At 40.6% G+C, this 20,299-nt stretch overlaps 1 protein-coding gene across 1 annotated transcript in view; it reads left to right on the top strand.

Moving 5' to 3' along the window:
• Gtf2h1 (general transcription factor IIH subunit 1) overlaps positions 1–17,726 on the top strand; it is a 29,245-nt gene extending 11,519 nt beyond the window's left edge. The window contains exons 4-15 of the mRNA XM_048427028.3: positions 430–592; positions 2,580–2,673; positions 4,009–4,158; positions 4,287–4,366; positions 7,361–7,488; positions 7,590–7,677; positions 9,117–9,205; positions 10,767–10,884; positions 11,969–12,059; positions 12,337–12,452; positions 14,711–14,803; positions 16,750–17,726. Of these exons, the coding sequence (XP_048282985.1) occupies positions 430–592; positions 2,580–2,673; positions 4,009–4,158; positions 4,287–4,366; positions 7,361–7,488; positions 7,590–7,677; positions 9,117–9,205; positions 10,767–10,884; positions 11,969–12,059; positions 12,337–12,452; positions 14,711–14,803; positions 16,750–16,836 (1,297 nt within the window). The 3' untranslated portion in view covers positions 16,837–17,726. The remainder of the gene's footprint in view (positions 1–429; positions 593–2,579; positions 2,674–4,008; positions 4,159–4,286; positions 4,367–7,360; positions 7,489–7,589; positions 7,678–9,116; positions 9,206–10,766; positions 10,885–11,968; positions 12,060–12,336; positions 12,453–14,710; positions 14,804–16,749) is intronic.
• The last annotated feature ends 2,573 nt before the right edge of the window (positions 17,727–20,299 follow it).

Below are 20,299 nucleotides of genomic sequence, written 5' to 3'. Positions count from 1 at the left end.
AATTTTTTTAAAAAATCCATAGTGTGAAAGGTTGAGATACAAAAGCAATAAAATTTTCTGGCAATAGAAATTATTCCATTGACAGTATCTGTCCGAGTTATTGGTACTTATAGTTCCTTTTGCTTGTTAAAATGATGAATGATTAATGTGAACTCTGACTGTCCCTTCTCTTGTTCACCTTATGTGGGGAAAATACAGTACTGTTCAAATACAAAGTGCACTTTATATTGCAAGCATACAAAGATGTATAAGACCAATTCATTATTTTAGAAAATTTAGTCTGCTTCTTCACACTTCCTTTCCTTTATTTGTACTTCATTACTCTAAAAATTATCTAATCCAGTGAATCTACTGCTCAGCCATCACAAAATGAAAATAGTCTTGTGAATATCACAGAAGTTTAATTACATTTACTATATCTATCACCAGAATGCTCCAAGAAGATCCTGTTTTGTTCCAGCTCTATAAAGACCTTGTTATGAGCCAAGTAATCAGTGCTGAGGAATTCTGGGCCAATCGTTTAAATGTGAATGCAACAGATAGTTCTACATCCAGTTACAAGCAGGATGTTGGCATTTCTGCAGCATTTCTGGTATGTGACCTTTCTAGATTTCTGAAGGGAAAACTAGGAACACTCCAGCATTTTTATAATAGGGACATTTAGGGGTTGGAGGAACATATCTGTAATACCAACACTTAGGAGGTAGAGGCAGGAGGATCAGTGGTTGAAGAACAGTCTCAATATATTAATACTTTTCTATAGCTGTAATAAAACACTATGACCAAGGCAACTTATAAAAAAATTAAAGGGATCTTTCAGTTACAGAGGGTTAGAGTCTATGATGAATGAGCAAAGTCGTGACAGCAGGCTGCCAGAACAGTGCCTGAAAGCTTACCTCTCTGGGATTGGTGGAAACTTTTGAAACCTCAAAACCCAACCACAGTGAAATACTTGGTCCAGCAAGGCCATACCTCCTAATCTTCCCCCAAACAGCTGCTAACTGGGAACCAAATATTCAGATGTCTGAGACTTAGGAAGACTCTCATTCAGACCACCACTCACTGTGTGAGAAAATGTCTCAAACAAAAAAGAGGTAAAATCCTCTGGGTTTGGAGTGTGTGTGTATAAACACAGACACATGTGTGCCATAGTGTGCATATGGAGATCAGAGGATAGCTTTAGGTGTTGGTCCTTACTTCTGCTTTGTTTGAACCAAGTCTCTGTGGGTTTCGGGGTTTGTTTTTTCCTGCATCAGCCAGGTGTCCTGGCCCATGCACTTCAGGGTTTTTCCTGTTTCCACCTTCTATTTTTCTATATCAGTACAGGGATGACACATACATGCCCTGCAGCATCCAATTTATTTAAGTTTGTTCTGGCCATTGATACTCAATCTTCCTGTACTTTACTCTCTGAGTCATCTTTCCAAGCCAAAAAAGCAATTTCTCTTGAAAATTTTGGCATTTTCTTTGAAGTAAATTAGTGAAAATTTTATTGTCTCTAGGTGTAATGGCAAATGCCTTTAATCCCAGCACACAAGTCAGGCGGCAGATAGATTTCTGAGTTCAAGAAAGCCTCGTCCATATGAGTTCCAGTACAGTTACATAGTGAAACCTGGTTCAAAAAGAGAGAAAATTTTGTTGTCAATGGTAGTCTTCTAAAATAATCTTTTAAATGCAAATAGTATTTTTACATTGAGGTAAGATCTTACTCTATAGCCCTGGCTGGCCTCAAACTTGAGTCGATCTTCCTGCCTTTGCTTCTAGAGAAGTAAGATTACAGATGTGTGTCACCATACCCAGATCTGGTACTTTTGTAAAATGATTGCTGTATTTCACTCATAATACAGAGTTAAATGTTCAGAGACTGCAATCATTTGGAAAAAATAAGACCATGAAACCTATTTAATAGGAAAATTAGGGCTGCATTATCTTTTCAATTAAGAAATGGGAAAAGGATGAGATCAATATTTACTCATTAACAAGAATATGAATACGAAGCCAGGAATGTGTGCACCTGTAATCCCTGCACTTGGGAGGCAGAGGTAGAAGGATCTTGAGGTTGAGGCCAACCTGGACTACGTAGAGAGTTCCAGCCTAAGCTGGTTCCAAAGAATCCCTGTCTCAGCAGACAAACGAAAAACTATGAGTAGCTGTTACATGTATTTAGTATGTTTCTGGGTGATTAGCAGTGAGTCAGATTCATAGATCCTTTCCTAAGGAAATCAGTTAGCCAGTGTCCATTTAACTACTAGCCAAGGTTCAGAGAGGCTTTGGCAGGTCTCCGCAGACTTCTGTTTTAAAGCTGCAGTAGATCTCCGATGTTGACCACTGTTGGACGTGTCTATTTAACCATTTCAGACTTACAAAGAAGCAGGCTTACAAGTCTCCTGGAATCTGATAAACAAGTCCAGGCTTCTTTAAGACCTGTCTCTATGTATAGAGTTGATGTATGGGGCTTGCTTTGTCTACAGTTTGCTCACAAAGTCTGTTTCACCTCTGTATTATCCTTTGGGAGCTTAGTTATACTCTGGATATCCAAAAATGTATGTAAGTATCTATATTTATGGTCTTTGTTTTAGGCTGATGTCCGGCCCCAAACAGATGGCTGTAATGGTTTGAGATATAATTTAACTTCTGATATCATTGAATCTATATTTAGGACCTATCCAGCAGGTAAGATGAGTCAATTTTGGGGGGTTTTGGAGTTTGGTTTGGGTTTTTGTTTTTTGTTTTGTTGAGTTTTTTTGTTTTGTTGGGGTTTTTTTGTTTGTTGGTTGGTTTGGTTTGTTTGGGATTTTGTTTTGTTTTTTCAAGACAGGGTTTCTCTGTGTAACAGCCCTGGCTGTCCTGGAACTCATTCTGTAGACCAGGCTGGCCTTGAACGCACAGAGATCTGCTTGTCTCTGCCTTCCAAGTGCTGGGATTAAAGGCCTGCATCACCACTACCCAGCCCAGTTCCTGATTTTTAACTTTAGATGATTAAAGGACTTGTTTAGATGAATTCTATTTGTAGAAATGAAAAGCCTATCAGGGCTCTTTAGCCTTCAGCACAGCCGGAGTAAAATGAATGCTGCAGATAACCCTAAGTGAGCTGTTCTGCTCCACTCCCAGCTCATCCCTTCATTGTGTATACAGAATGATCTTTCCAACTCATGTCTTGACCCCAGCCAGCCCTGATGGTTTGTGAGGCATAGCCAAGCATGAGAGCCACTGCTTTCTCAGTTACTCTACTCACGAAACAGTGTTCTTGAGTCAGATACTGTCTTGTCTCACCTACCCAGCGATGGCTGCTTGCCATTTCTAGGACAGTAGTTCAACTTTCTTAATGCTGCAACCCTTTAATACAGTTACTCATGTGGTAACTTCCAACCATAAAATTATTTTGTTGATACTTTATAATTGTAATTTTGCTACTGTCATGAATTGTAATGGAAATATCTGATATGCAGCCCCCAAAGAAGTCATGACCCACAAGTTGGGAACCACTATTCTAGAATATTAGCACAGACTTTAGTGTTCCCTTTGTATATACATTTAATCATTACAAATATACTATGAAGTAGGTACTGTTAATATTTTCCTAATAAGGAACTAATGCACAAAAAAAAAACAGTTTGCTCTAGGGTAACTTAAACAGTAAATGGCAGTGAATCTAAACACTGATAGCTAAACTGGAAGCTTCCAGGAGAGCTAAACTGGTAGTGCCATGAGTATTAAAAGTTTTATTCTCTACCAGCTAACATTTCCTTGTATTAGTCAGGTCTGATTTCCAAGTATGCTATTGAAAAAAATGTTTGTGGTGTGTAAATGATGTCTATAGTTTGTAAAGATTCATAGATGGTACCTCACCTAAATGCATTAAATTTTATTACATACTTATAATCCTATAGTAGAGTGTCATGAAAGCTTTTAGTCTTTATCCAGTTCTTGAGTTGGAAGGTTCTTAAGAAATGGGAACCCATTATATAAGATCTTATGTGGTTTTTGTTTTTTTTTTCCTCCCCACAGTAAAAATGAAATATGCAGAAACTGTACCACACAACATGACAGAGAAGGAGTTCTGGACACGTTTTTTCCAGTCTCATTATTTTCACAGGGACCGGCTAAATACAGGATCAAAGGATCTCTTTGCAGAATGTGCCAAAATAGATGAAAAGGGTAAGTGTCTCTCCCTGGCCCCTTGATACTCACCTTGCCATTCTTGACTCTTAGACCTACTAATAATGTCTTTTAAATATATCTAAGAAAGATGAGCTTTAAACCTGTGTTTTCATTGATTTTTCTAGGATTAAAAACAATGGTTTCATTAGGAGTAAAAAACCCAATGCTAGATTTGACAGCTTTGGAAGATAAACCATTAGATGAGGTAAGAAGTAATAAAGAGACAAAATGATCTTTTCTTGGTTTTCCTTGTTTCTGTTTTAAATATGCCCTAAATTAGATAATCCACTTATAATACCCTAAAATAAAAAGAGTACTGTTGACGTGTCAGGGGTTCTTTTCTGTATGCAACAAGCCCTGGGTTTGAGTCTCCATTTTTTTTTTTTTTAAGTGGGACAGGGACATTTTTTGGTACTGCTGTTTGTCATTAAAATTGTCTTAGGCTACCAATGAGTTGACTCAGTTGGGGGAAAGTGCTTGTTTCACAAGCCTGACCTGAGTTTGAGGCCCAGATCCCACAGTGGGAGAAGAGAACCAACTCAAAAAAGTTGTCCTGTGACTTCCACGTGAGTACCCATGCTCACCACACACATAGATCATACACATAATGCTTTAAGAAGTAAGCTAAAATTGCCTTAAAGAACTCAGTTCTCTGTGAGTTGCTTAACCTTTTTAGAAATGCTTTTTAAGCTTTCTGCATGAGCTGCTCTCACCCCCATTGTTCTAGTAAACAAGCATACATCTGTTTGCTTATCTGCCAGCCTCTATTGGTATTAACCCATACAGGTTATGACTCCTGTATAACCTGTAATGAGGCCTCCTGCTCATTTCTGTGAATACTAATTATGTAATGATGAACTATCTAACTCCAAATCATTTAGTCAACTGTAAGATTGGTATTTATTTAAGTTTTTATGAAAAAGAAAATTTTAATTTGCCTACCTTAAATGGGTGCCATGTGCAGGTGCCCATGAACGTGAAAAAAGGGCATCCGATACCCTGGAATTAAAGATACAGACAGTTGTGAGTTGCTATGTGGATTCTGGGAACTGGGCCTGTTCCCTTTGCAAGTGCCCTTTAACATTGAGCAATCTCTCTGATTCCTCTGCTTAGGTATTTCACATTCAGAATGAAACAAACCTTTGATGATCCTCATGAACCTGTTCTTGGCTCTCCCATGTTTTATTTAAAAAGCATTAGCATTTGCTTAGGTGGTGACTTGAACCACCTCCCCTCCGGTAATGCTGATCATGTTCCCTCATAGGTCCTTTACTTCCTAACCTTAATAAACTGACTGGCTTACAGGGTTTTGATAATTTACCAAATAATTACAAAAACATTATACCATGTGCTAGGGAGGCCACTGAGCAAGAGTAGGCTGACTCAGGGCAGCTACACTTTGCTGAGAACAGATTGAGTGGCAGCTGTCAATAAAAAAATTGTGAAGAAAACAGAAAGGGTGGTATGGATAACTGCAGGGGTTGGGACTGGTTGTAGTTAGACCTTAGAAAGTTGATCACGTGCCCCAACTAACAGCTAGAAAGTATAATAAAACCAGGAGTTGAATCTGCATCTTCTTGTTTGTTCATTTCGAGCCTGTATGTATATGTTTGTGTACATGTGTGTACAGGGACAGGAGCAACTTCAGCCATTGTTTTTTAGCTTCCATGCACCTTTTAATTTTTTATTTCTTTAGATCGTTGTCTACATGAACATGATGAATTTTAGTCATGTTCACCCCCAACACCCCTGCTGTTCGTTCCCCTCTCCTGATGAAACTTCCAATAAGAAGTCTTCTACTTTCATGTCTTTTGTATGTTTGTGAAACATACAAAAGCTTGACACTGAGCTTTGTCAAGGTTTCTTTCATGACCATGGTAGTTTATTTACTGAAGCATAGGCAGCTTTTCAGTGACTACACTACTGAGAAAAGTGATACTCCTTTCCCTAGAGACAATTATTGTCAATAGTCATGGGCTTATCCCCTCCTATGATAAATGTTATGCCCGATTTTATGCAAGTCTTGTGCAATGGCTGAAATGAGGGCAGTGGTGGCATCATATCCAGAAGATGCCTTTTTGCCACATGCCACTCCATCCTCCAGTTCTTCCATTCCTTGTGCCCTTCTTCCACAGTATTCCCTGAGCCTTAGAGGGTGCGAAATAAATGACCCATTTAAGGCAAGCTCTCTACCATCCCTTATTTTCAGCACTTCCACCTTATAACCGCCACTCACTACAATAAGAAGCTTCGACATGTGTATATGAGAAGGATTAATGGACCGCGTGGTAGTGATACACCGTTTAATCCAGCACTTGGGAGGCCGAGGCAGGTGGATCTCTGAGTTTGAGGCCAGTCTGATCTACACATCCAGTTCCAGAACAGCCAAGGCTGTTACACAGAGAAACCCTGTCTCCGAAAAACAAAATGAAGAAAACGGTCATGAATTTGGAAGAGAGCAAGAAGGGGTAGATAGGAAGTTTTGGGTGGTGGGGAGTTAAAAGGGAACTAGGAAATGATGTAATTATATTGTGATTTCAATGTTTTTTTCCTTTAAGTTTCTGGTTGTTTTAGAGACAGCATTTCTTTATAGCTCAGACTGGTATTGAATTTAAGAGTTCCATCTGCCCCTGGCTCCTGAGTGCCAGATTAAAGACATTCTCTTTTTTTTTGTTTTGATTTTGTTTTTACTTGGGGGGGGTTGTTGTTGGACATTTTGTAGGGAGTATTTGTTTTGTTTGAAGTTAATTTGATGAATCTGGCATTGCCACTATATGGATGTGGACATGAGACATTCAGAAAATAGTTTAAATAGTAGCAGTTCACTGCTTTGCACCTATGATTTCTGTAGCCACCAACTTTTGATTAGGTCTTCTGTATCAAGCATGAGTTGTTGTCTGTGTATGTGGGTCAAGCCTGGAATCCAAGCAGAAAACACTTAACTACCCATATAATACTTGTGCCACTATTAGACCAAGAATGTAATTATGCCTGGATGTTACTTACGATCACTGACCTGATAGTCTAGACCAGGTCTCTCATTGGGTAGTATGTGCTGAATGGCAAACAAGTCCCAGGATTTCACCTTTTTCTGTGTCCCAATACTGGGATTATAAGTGTGTACTTCATATCTAGCTACCCAATTGTGTATTCCATAATAAGTCAAATTTTTATTTTGGTATTTACTTGTTTCTCACAGGGTTATGGCATTTGCTCTGTGCCATCTACTTCCAATTCCAAATCCATAAAGGAAAATAGTAATGCTGCCATCATCAAAAGGTTTAACCACCACAGTGCCATGGTCCTGGCTGCTGGTCTCAGGAAACAGTTAAGTATACATGTAGACTGTCACTGACCTTTCAGGTGAAATGGTGGTAGTGTTCAGTTCAGCAGTTTTAACATGAGCTTGTTTTCCATTTGTTTTTAAGACAAGCACAAAATGGACAGAATGGTGAGCCCAGCAGTATAGACGGAAATTCTGGAGATGCAGACTGCTTTCAGCCAGCAGTCAAAAGGGTATGGACATCAAATTAGGCCATTTGGGGATTTGCATTTCTCTGGGTATAAGGTATCTAAATTCTTTATATTGCTTATTATTTCCTAAGGCTGGTTTTGATTTTAACCAAGAAGAGGCATTACCATCACTTGCAGAACATTATGAAACTCAGTGTTGGCTTAACCAGCAAACTTTCCATTGACTCAATTCTGAACAGTAGTTTTTAATTTTTCCTTCCCTATGTATACATATAAATTGTGTATGTGTGTGATTCTGTTTTCTGGGGGAAATTTTTCAACAAAGACAGTAGATAGAAAGTTTCATGTGTTTGTTTGCAAAGAAAGTTAATTGTTACTAACATTAAACTAGTATTTCAAGGTTAAAAACATTTTCTCCTTTGAGAGAATGAGGAATTGTGGATCAAAGTAGCTACTTGCTCATTATTTCATTTCTAAGTCCCTTCTCCCTGTTAAGTAAGGATACTTACTTAGAGACCAGTTAAGCAGTACATATGAGAAGATTAAAGGTTTATACTCTCCTACTTCTACACATTTATGGAAAAGATGGGAGCAGTGTGCAAAGATTTAGATAGAAATACCTAACACAGGACTGCAGTCGAGACGAAAGCAAAAAGTTGATGTCTGTAGCATATCCATACAGATGAGGTGTATGCGGCATAACGTAGTGGTAAAGAGCTTACTAAGAGTCACAAGATGGTGGATTTTATTCCTCAGCACCAAAAAAGGGGGCATATAGATGAGCCCCCATGTTACAATTACTGATTTTTATGGTAGCTTTATCAGAATTTTAAACACATTTTCAACTTAGCAATTATAGTAGGATATGTATGGCCTAATTCAAAATGGAGAATGTCTGTATTGTTTCAAAAAGAGCTGATAGCACCAGATATGATAGGTGCACCCATAATCCCAACCTTTAGCAGACTGAGATAGGATCAAAAGTCTATATATCATATACTACATATCACTCATGCGCATTTTTTAAGGCCAGGTATGGTGGTGCACCACTTTAATATCAGCACTCAGGAGGCAAAGGCAGGTGGATCTTGTTAAATTTGAAACCAGCCAGGGATACACAGAGAAACTGTTTTAGTTATACCCAATATGGCTTGACGGTGGTGCATGCCTTTAATTCCAGTGCTTGGGAGGCAGGGATTAGAATTCCTCAGGGAATTCTAGGCCAGCCTGGTCTACAGTGTGAGTTCCAGGACAACCAAGGCTACACAGAGTAACCCTGTCTTAGGGGAAGGAGGTAGAGACAGACACTTCACAAATGGTATGACCAGAATGCAGGAAATAGTACTTCATGTTTATTATTGGTAAGAACACCAGCTTAGCCATTTCTAGCTCATAGTGGGAAGGCTTCCTTTTTCATTCTCTGCTTAATTTTAGTTTTTAGTCAGTTTCTGACAAAATTAAAAATACTTTGTCAATTGCAGGCGAAGTTACAGGAGTCCATTGAATATGAAGACTTGGGAAACAACAATTCCGTGAAAACGATTGCACTGAATCTCAAGAAGTCAGACAGGTCAGTTTGGCTGATAGAAGTGAAACACTTATGCAATAGTCAGTACAGAATATACTCTGAAAGTCTAAAGTCAGTTCGCTGCTATAAAAGTACAATATACAATTTTCTTTTTGAATGTTTACTTTGTGAACTGGATATGATTGTACGTACCTGTGACGTCAGCAAGAGGGAGGACATAGGAGGAGCAGTAATTCAAAGATAGCCTTGGCTGTGCAGCAAATTGAAGGCCAGCCTGGGCTAGTAAGACTCATCCGGAACTACAGTTCCAGGAGATCTGACTCACTCCTGACCTCTAATCATACCTGACACACATGGGGTGTGCAGACATACATGCAGGCAAGACATTCATAAATGGGTCTTTTAAAAAAAAATATATAGTCCGTGGTAGCACATGTCTTTAATTCCAGCACTTGGGAGACAGAGGCAAGCTGGTCTCAGTGAGTTCTAGGCCAGTCTGGTCTACAAATCAAGGTCCAGGACAGGCAGAGTTGCACAAGTATACCCGTCTTGAAAAACCAAAAAAAGGGGAGCTGGAGAGATGGCTCAGGGGTTAAGAGCACTGACTATTCCAGAGGTCCTGAGTTCAATTTCCAGCAACTACATAATGGCTCACAACCATCTGCAATGAGTTCTGGTGTACAAGCATACACCCAGGCAAAACACTGTATACATAATAAATAAATCTAAAAAAAGAAAGAAAAAAAAAGTGTGTGTGTGTATAACCACCTGGATGCATTCTAAATGATTAAAGCCAAGAACTAATTTTTTTGTCGTTGTTTGTTTTGTTTTTACTTTTTTGAGATAGGGTTTCTCTGTAGCTTTGAAGCCTGTCCTGGAACTTATTCCGTAAACCAGGCTGGCCTCGAACTCAGAGATCCGCCTGCCTTTGCCTCCCGAGTGCTGGGATTAAAGACATACACCACCACTGCCCAGCAAGAAAACTATTATTACACTTACTAGTATGTATGTATGTGCGTCACAGAAGTGTGGAAGTCAGTATGTGTGCATGTCACAGCAAATGTGTAGAAGTCACAAAAGCTTGGGATCTGTTCCCTCTTTTCACTTGGGACCCAGCTCAAGTCGTCAGACTTAGCAGCAGGTACCTTTACCCTCTGAGCCACGTCACAGGCTCAAATTTTGGATCTTCATGCTATTTTTTTTCTTACTGCCTTTTATTGAAATTAAATAATAAGGGCTGGAGAGATCACTCCGTGATGAAGAACACGTGTTGTTCTTAACAGAAGATCCCAGTTTGTTCCCAACATCCATATCAGGTGGCTCACAACCACCTGTATCTCCACCTCCAGGAGATCCAACACCTCTGGTCTCCACAGGCACCTGCATTCAATGCGCCTACCTGCCTACCACCACATAACATACATATTAACTAAAATAGTAACAGTAAAATTATTTTTAAAAAGAAATTAATAACTTTAAATTTTTAAGTGTCGTGTCAGTTTTTGCCATGGGGAAAGTTTTGTTGATGCTAAAATATTTGAAAGACTGATATTGAACACCTTTACTATGTATAATCGATTATTTCTCCTGTGCTAACCTCCAGGTATTATCATGGTCCTACTCCAATTCAGTCATTACAATATGCAACAAGTCAGGACATTATTAATTCTTTTCAAAGTATTAGACAAGAAATGGAAGCTTATACACCCAACTTAACTCAGGTAGGTGACTTTTACTGTTTGAAAGCTAGAATTCTTGCAGCTGCTACCTCAGATTATAAGCACAACCGGAGTGAGCTGTGTAACAGAACATTTGTTTATTTGTTTGTTTTTCTACTGGGTTGCATGAGGCGCTTTTCAGTTAGGAAACTGAGTGGGCCTGATGGTATACACCTTTAATCTCAGCACTCAGGAGTCAGAAGCAAGTGAATCTCTGTGAGTTCCAGGAAAACCAAAGTGAGTTCCAGGACAGCCAAAGCTACACAAAGAACCCCAGTCTCAGAAAGGGGAGGGGGGCAAAGCAAAGTAGCTGCATAACTAGCTCGAAGCGTACAAGGCAACCTGGGGTAGTCAGTTCTCTCCACCATATGGGTCCTGGGATTTAGCTCTGGTTGTCCGGTTGTCCTTTACAAACTGAGCTATCTTGGTGTCACGTATTTAATGTTGTCAGACTATAGTTGACTATAAGAAACTAAGACCTCAAAAATCAAAATTGTGAAGGCCAGAAAGATAGTTACATAGTTCAGAGACTAGTAGTATATGCTACTCTTATTTCAAAGGACTCAACATTTTAGCTCCCATAACCCACAGTGGTAACTCTCACAGCCACTTGTAACTCAGCTCCATGGGATCTGATACCCTTTTCTGGATGCCAGTGGCACACACACATACATTCACTAACACAGACACACACATAAACATATATAAAAAGTAGTAGTAAAAACTATTTTTTTCAAAGGTTCTGTTAAGGGATCTACTGTATTCTTGGTATGTGGGGTTTTCTACACCGACCATTTCTAGCGTCAAAAAAAAAGTGTTTCACTCTGGTTACTGTTCATAACGTGTTTGCATAGGGATAAAACTGCTATTAAAACAAATGCCAAGCCGGGCATGGTGGTGCACACCTTTAATCTCAGCACTCGGGAGGCAGAGGCAGGTGGGTCTCTGTGAGTTCAAAGCCAGCCTGGGCTACAAAGTGAGTTCAGAACAGCCAAAGATAACACACACAGAGAAACTCTGTCTTGGGGGGGTGGGGGAGGAAGATGCCAAAAGGATGCTAAGTCAGCTTCTGATTCATTTCTTTCAGGTTCTCTCAAGCAGTGCTGCTAGCAGCACCATCGCAGCCCTGTCACCTGGAGGAGCACTTATGCAGGGAGGGACACAGCAAGCTGTAAACCGTATGTTCTGGGCCCCTTCTCCCCTTCTTCCTCTGCTTAGTACTAAGAAAATATAAGCTTATGATGGCTTGCCTTTTTTTTTAATTAACTGCTAAATTTCTTTAAAGAAATGGGCTATTTTGCTAAGAGTCAGTGGGTGTATAGGAGTGGGTTTGGGATGATAACCCAGACAGGCTCTGCATGCTCTACACTGCTGAACTGTATGCTCAGCACCTAGAGTGGTCAGTTTTAGGACTGCAGAGCGCTGTTGCCCTAAGGCCTCTTCTTCCTGTTGCAGAGATGGTGCCAAACGATATTCAGTCTGAATTGAAACACTTGTACGTGGCTGTTGGAGAACTTCTGCGGCATTTCTGGTCCTGCTTTCCTGTTAATACACCATTCCTAGAAGAAAAGGTTAGAACTGATTGTAAATACAGCCAACTACTGTAGTAATAACAGAGAGCTAAACAAACGTACATTACTGTGCGCCAAATTAGTACAACTGTTAGACTCAGTACCCATGTCATAGGTTAGGAAACTGAGCCACAGCAGTTACATAACTCTGAGCATACAGTTTGGAACACCCTACCTCCAGACCGTAAATAATTGGAGAATAGAGACTCAGCACAGGTCACTGTCTGTTTGGTACATTTAGTACTGATAAAATTAAAAATAAAGACTGACATCAAAGGCCAGGCGGCAGTGGCGCACACCTTTAATCCCAGCACTCAGGAGGCAGAGGAAGGCAGATCTCTGTGAGTTCGAGGCCAGCCTGCTCTACCAAGAGCTAGTTTCAGGACAGGCTCCAAAGCTACAGAGAAACCATGTCTCAAAACAAAAAAAAACAAAACTGTCATCAACAGTACTCCTTTTTGGTTTGGTTTTTTCTTTTCGTACTGCTAAAGTTAACCCTAAAGACTCACACATGCTACACAAGTGTTTTACCACTAAGCTACATCCTAAACTCCAGCGTGAAATGTTTAAAACAAAAACCCTTGTTGCCTTTTAAAAAGCAATTAACAAGAAATATTTGTTGTATTGTGGTAATACTAACTGTCCTATATAAACTGCTCTTTGAGCAGACATTAAGGGGAAAATGGAACAGGTGGTGAGACTCAGTGGTAGAGCATGTGCTTTGAGTATGCTTGAGACCTAGGGCTCAGTCAGCAGCAAAAGAAGAAAGGGAAAACGTTTTTGTTTTGGTTTTAAACTTTTTAAGACAATGCATTAGAAGGGGCAGGCATGACATGCTTGTGCACGCCTTTAATTCCAGCACTTGGGAGACTGAGGCAAGCAGTGAGTTCCAGGCCAGCCAGAGCTACACAGTGAGATCCTGTCAAAAAATTAATTACTTAATAAAGACAATAGGCAGCAGACCTAATAGACATTACCCAACTGATAGCCAGGCATGATATATACCTGCAGTTCCAGCATTGAGTCAGAGAAGATAAAATCTTGATTTCAAGATCTGGACTCCCGCTGGGAATGGTGATACATGCCTTTAATCCCAGAACTCAGAATTTGAAGATAGCCTGGTCTATCTAGGAAGGTCAAGCCAACCAGTAGTATATAAGGAGACCCTATATTTTTTTTTTAAAAAAAAAAAAATTGAGCTACATATTGAGACTAAATAAGAACAAAGGGCTGAGCATTCAGCCCTTGTTTAGTAGGTATGCAACCCCAAATTTGATTCCCTGCACCACCAAAGTGGGTGGGGAAGAAAGGGTGCTGACAGCTTAGCTTAGTGGCAGTTTTCGTAGCCATGTGCAAGATGATCCTTTACCAAAGAGGAGTGGAGCCAGGTAGCTCAGACTCACTCAGATTTCAGTAAAAGAACATTTTTACCTAATAATTTACTAAATAAGTAAAACATTTGGTGTGGTTACTAGTGCTGAATTGCTAAGAGAAGAGTCTGTTGTCCACAGTTATAAGCATTCTTTGACTTAGAATTCATTGTTTAAAAATTTGCCTTAAAGATGGGACTGGAGAAACAACAACTCAGCAGCTGAGAGAAGGATCTCAAGAGAAGTTGCAGAGATCCGAGTTTGGTTCCCAGCACCCATGGTGGCTCCCAACCACTGTAATTCCAGTTCCAGTAGATGCCTTCCTCCGAGGGTACCAGGCACACACAGGGTGCATAGTCATACATTCAGGCAAGATATTCATGCATAAAATAAAATTTTAAAAACATTTAAGAGAAATAATAAAGTTTACATTAAGGAAATTGAAATGTGAATAAGTATTTACCTAGAGAAATGTTCCAGTGCCACCGTGTAAGACTCAAAAAGTAGAAATGGCTCAAATATCTACCAAGAGAATTGGCTAAAGAGAAATTTTAAGAGTAAAAACTACTTCTCAGCATGTGTTGATGCACACATGACTAAATGTGTGGAATGTGAATTATAGGCGTTATTGTTAAAGATGACTGAGGCCCAGGGCCTGTCATTAAATATTTAAAATAAAAAAAAATGATGAGTAGTGAAATATAAATGTTTGTATTTAACAGAAGTTTATTAGTTTCTTAGAAGATAACACTTTTATCTTAGAACACTTATCTTAGATAACACTTTTATCTTAGATAACACTTTTTTCTTAGAAGATAACACTTTTCTCTTTGTTCCTACAGCTTCTTTGCAATTTCTCTATAATTCATTGTTTCTCGTCTTTTTTAGGTAGTGAAAATGAAGAGTAATTTGGAACGGTTCCAAGTTACAAAGCTCTGCCCATTCCAAGAAAAGATTCGGAGGCAATATTTAAGCACAAATGTAAGTGCCAATGTTCTGCCTCTTTGTATTGAATGATGAAATTAACTTTGCTTTTGTTTAAATGGCTTCATCGTTTTCTTTGCTCAGTATACTATTTTTAATTTTAAAATATGTTGTGTATTCAGAATGTATTTAGACTACATAGTGAGAGACCCTGTCTCAAAAAAAAAGTCCTTATCATTTAGTGAAAGTATTGACTGCCCTGTGCAGTTGTACGCTATCAGTGCCTCCTATCAGCATTGATAAGAGTCATCCCAATGTTATTTATTTTTTTCATTTTGTTTTGTTTTATATAGTGTTGAGCAGGACAGAGGTGTATGTGTGCCACACTCAGAAGACAACTTGCAGAGTCAGGTCTCTCCAGACTAAGTGGGATGTGGAGATCAAACTCGGATTGTTATACTTGGCTCCAAGTGCCTTTAACCACCAAGCCTTCCTTATTTTTCTTGATAGATCTACTAAGTATATAACCCTAAAAATCTGTTACTAATTTGGAAAAACCAAGTAGCCGTCACAAACCCGCTAGTGAAGGATAAACATTGTTGATGACAGGAAGCTCAACTGTCCCTGAATGGTGCTTTACAGCAATGAAGACCTGTGATTGGGCACGTTTTTTTGCACAAGGTCTTGAGCGTTGTTCCCAAGCAAAAGTAGAACAGATGAAGAAGAGATTCCTTCAAGAGATACTGATTTGGTGAGAAATGGTTTGTGCAGACATAACATCCAGCATTTCAATAATTAGGATGATCAGAAATGGGGTTTTACAAAATCTTCTTCACTTAATATTTTTCCCAGTAAGCCTTAAGTGTCTTACAACAGGCCAAGAACACTAAGCAGGTGCTCTCCCCTCTGTGCCGCCTCAGTTGATTCTGTTTGCAGCACCGTGTTGAGGATTCTCAGGCCGTGTGTAGCCATAGAATAGGATGTGGAACGTATCTCACTGTTGCTGTAAAGCCCCTACTACCTGTTGAGAGAAAGGAGTTGTTACATTTTGCGGACAGAGATAATGGCACACCCTTCTCCCCTGCAAAATGGGACTAGAGGTGGGGGTTGCTAAAGATTGAATCTGCACTTTGCACATCCTAGGCAAGCACTCTTCTCTGCCCTGCCTTGCACTTCTAGCTGGGGTGGAGGCGTACTTAAATCTCTATTTTAGATCAGTCACTGACTGCTAAAAGGACTTAGGACCCCCAAGTATCCCCCTCCTCCTAAAATGATAAACTTGACCATGTGAACACTCACACCTTTACGGAAACACATTCCAAGGCTTTCTAACCTCAAGAGTTGGTGTGATGTTTGATATGACTTGTTATACCCATGGAGGCAGAACTCTACAAAGGAGTGTAAAGATGAGTGTTGAGTCAGGGATGAACGATGGTGCCTGCCTGTGATCCTGCACTCAGACAGGCCAGCCTGAGCTTCCCACAGTGAGAGTATGTCTCAGAAAAAATATTCCCACTGCCATTCTGTCCTTTTTTTGAGAAAAGGTTTCTCTGTAGCTTGAGCCTGTCCTGATACTCGCTTTGTAGACCAGGGTGCTTTCAAACTCAGGAAATCCGCCGGCCTCTGCCTCCCAAATGCTGGGATTAAAAGCATGCACCACTACTGCCCAGCTATGACCTTTCTTTAGCTGACCACTGTGTAAATCTAGAGACAACTTGGTTTGGCTCTCAGTGCACAAAAGAAGCAAGCCTAGAGTGCAGTGAAAGCTTCTACATCCTGATGCTGGTTAATGACCAGGTGGTAATCATGACCCAGACAGAGCAGGTGATTGTCCAGCCCTGCACTGCACCACCATCTGTCTTCTGCGTGTACACTGTGTGGTTGTACTTTTGCTGAGGCCTTGTTAACTGAGAGATGTGCTGGAAAGTGTGTGCCAGGTTTGGATGTGAAGCGTCAGCTTCCTTGACTGCTCGCTCACTTCAGTGTCTCCCTATGACTTTCAGCTGGTAAGTCATATAGAAGAAATGCTGCAAACAGCCTACAACAAGCTCCACTCGTGGCAATCACGGCGTCTGATGAAGAAGACGTGAAGCATTCGTGGTACTCACAGGTTTTGTGGGTTGAAAAACACTGACCTGCAGTGACTCTGGAAACCTGGCTGAAGACAAGCAGATGCTCACACCAGGGAAACATCTGCATGCCGATTCCCAGAGCTGATGTTATTGTACTTGCACATAAGAACCAAAAGAAGGAAGGGGCGGGATTCACTTAACTCTAGGGAGGCAAACTAAGGCAGAACCAAAATGAGCTAAGTTGCAAATATATATGTATGTGTACATGTATATGTATTTAAAGACTGTTTACTGCAGTTACTCAGGAACTGCTTTTGATTTACGTTAAGCTGCTTTCAAAAATTAAAAGGAAAAAATAATTTTAAAAAAATTACTTAAAGGGTGCATTGATAAAATCTGAGGGTTTTTTTCAGTTTTGTTTTCTGGGTAAATTTTTTTCCCTAAGTTTATGGCACAGGGTAGCCCTAAGTATCCCTCCTCCATCCCCCACCAGGATTCTCCAATGTTTCTGAATTCTAGTTGTCCCTTACATCAGCACGTTAAAGAGAGTACTTTAAACAAGGCCGAGGGAGGCTGTTGCTCAGCCCTCAGGAAGCAGTTGTCAGAAGACACCACTGGTCCTGTGTTTCCTACGGAAATAAGTGTTGCACTGAAGCCTGTGCTCTGGAGTTCCCAAGTTAAGAGGCACATCTATAGGAGTCAGTGGCTTAGTGCAGAATATTGTCAGGAGACAATGATGCTGCATGTATTTCTTGGGTGCAAATGTATATTGCTGAGAATTTTTTAAAGATGGCATGTGCTTTGAAAAGAAGAAATTGCATTTTTAAGAGTTTAAAAATCTTACAAGTGAGAAATATAAGAATTGCTTATTTTCACCTGTTTAGAAGAAATAAAGGAAGTTTCTCATACCTGCTCTTCCTGCTGTCTTGACTGCTGCTGTCTTGGTGAGTTGGTAATTACCACAGAGTCACAGGAGAGCCTAAGTGTGGCACTGACATTGATGGCTCACCTGCCTTGTGTCCGGAGTCTGCACCCACTCTGTTCTCTCTCTCTCTCTCTTTTAATGAGGCAGGCCACAATATAGACCAGGTTGGCCTCGAACTCAGAGATCTGCCTGCTTTTGCCTCCAGAGTGCTGGGATTAAAGGGGTGTGCCACCAGTGCCTGGCTCCACACTGATTATTCTTTTGTTGTTGTTGTTTTGAGACAGGGTTTCTCTGTGTATCTTTCACTGTCCTGATACTCGCTCTGTGGACCAGGTTGGCCTTGAACTTAGAGATCCACCTGCCTCTGCCTCGTGAGTGCTGGGATTAAACTCCTATGCTACCTCGCCCTGCTTATCTCACCGGTAAGCATAGACTCTGAACTGGTAAATGGAAGAGAGGCCAGAGTGCTTTTCAGCTGTGTTACTAAGACAGTTGCTCAGAGTAATAGCAAATAAGGAAGGAGGTCTGTTGAAAGGCAGGCATAAGCACAACTGTGGAGTGCTGTTAAGAGGAAATGATCCAGCAATGGGTGTGGTGGCGTACACCTTTAATCCCAGCTCTCTGGAGGCAGAACCAAGTGCAGCTCTAAGTTTGAGGACAGCCAGGGCTACATAGTGACACTCTCACAAAGAAATAAAAGGATGAAATGGTACACATAACAAGTGTAGGAGATTGGAGCAGATACCATTAAACAGTTTTGCCATGCATGATAGAACATTTCTGTAGTCCCAGCATTTAAGATGGAAACAGGAGGCTCCAGAGACCCAAGCCAGTCTGAGCTAGGCAGTAAAACCCATAGGGAATTAAGGCTTTATGAAGGAAATCATTTGTTCTAGGGAGGAACATGGTAAAGGTTTGGAAGACACTCAAGTGCTAGGGGAACAAGGAAAATGTTAAAATTGGAGACTTGGTGGGGATTGGGGCTAATTGTTCAGTTTGAAATGGTCTTACCATGTAGTTTAGACTAATGTGGAACTCACTGTGTATACAAGGTGGCCTCGAACTTTCAGTGTCTCTCTCTGCCTCTTGTGTGTCATAGTTACAGACTTGAGCTACCATACCTAGCTTGGTTTTAATTCTAATTGTAAATGGCTTTTAGGCCATTTTTATTTTATGCCCAGGTCAGAAATCCAGGCCCCATGTGTTAGGCATGGCAGAGCTAGAAGAAAAGGTTTGACTATGAAGTTGTTTGTATGGGTTTGTGATTTGAAGAAAAGGTTTGACAGATAGGGAAGCCAGAATCTATCATGCTTTGAAGTAATTGGGACTAGAAAGATGAGAAAGGTGGAGCCCTATAAGCAGAGCAGGAAAGGTTGAGTTCAGGGGCTGGGCATGTAGCTTACTTGTATAGCACCCTCCTGACATCAGAGACCCCAGATTCAATCCCAAGTATTCATTCCAGGCATGGTGGTGCCCTGTAATATGAGCACATGAGGGGATAGAGGCAAAAGAATCAGAAAATCAGGGTCTTAGCTGCATAGCAAGTCCAAGGGCTGCTCAAGCTTGTCTTTATGTATGGAGAGACCCTGAAAACTGTGTGTGTGTGTGTGTGTGTGTGTGTGTGTGTGTGTGTGTGTAACCATGTCCCAGGAGCGTGATGGGATCAAGAGAAGCAGTTCTATTTTAGGTCTGTCTTACGCATGAAATAGTTTGGCTTTGGGATCCTTTTAAAGTAAACTTTAGGGACTGGAGATAAGGCTGCAGCAGACAGAGCACATATGCTCTTTGAGAGGACCTGCGGTCAATTCCCAGCATTGGCTGAGGCAACTGTCAGTCCAGCTCCAGGGGGATTGATACCTCTGATCTCTGTGGGTACCTGCACTCATGCACATACAAACGATTAAAAATAATAATTGTTGGGGCTGGAGAGATGTCTCAGAGGTTAAGAGCATTGCCTGCTCTTCCAAAGGTCCTGAGTTCAATTCCCAGCAACCACATGGTGGCTCACAACCATCCGTAATAGGGTCTGGTGCTCTCTTCTGGCCTGCAGGCATACACACAGACAGAATATGTGTATAATACAGAATATTGTATACATAATAAATAAACAAAAAATAATAATTGTTCAGCTGGGTGTGGTTGCACACGCCTTTAATCCCAACACTGGGGAGGCAGATCTCTTGAGTTTGAGGTCAGTCTGGTCTATAGTGAGTTCCAGGACAACCAGAGCTACATAGACCCTGTCTCAATAATCATAATTCTTTTTCTTTTAATGTGAACTTTAGGAGCTGGAGAGATGTGTCAGCTGTTAAGGGCACTTGTTGCTTGCAGAGGACCCAGGTTCAGTTCCCATCAGTTCCAGGGGATCCAGCACCCTCTTCTGATATCTGTGGGCACTGCATGTGGTGAATATACGTGCAGGCAACACACTGATAAATTTTTTCTAATTGTAATTTAAAAAAAAAAGACCAGCTTGATCTTTAGAGCAAATTCTAGGACAGCCAGGGCTACACAGAGAAACCCTGTCCCACAAAAAAATAACCTTAACCACCCACT

This window comes from Myodes glareolus, chromosome 24 (genome assembly GCF_982192425.1).
Source record: "Myodes glareolus chromosome 24, mMyoGla1.1, whole genome shotgun sequence".
Classification (NCBI taxonomy): domain Eukaryota; kingdom Metazoa; phylum Chordata; class Mammalia; order Rodentia; family Cricetidae; genus Myodes; species Myodes glareolus.
Note: the sequence above shows the minus strand (reverse complement) of the source record. Positions and strands in the feature narration are given on the sequence as shown.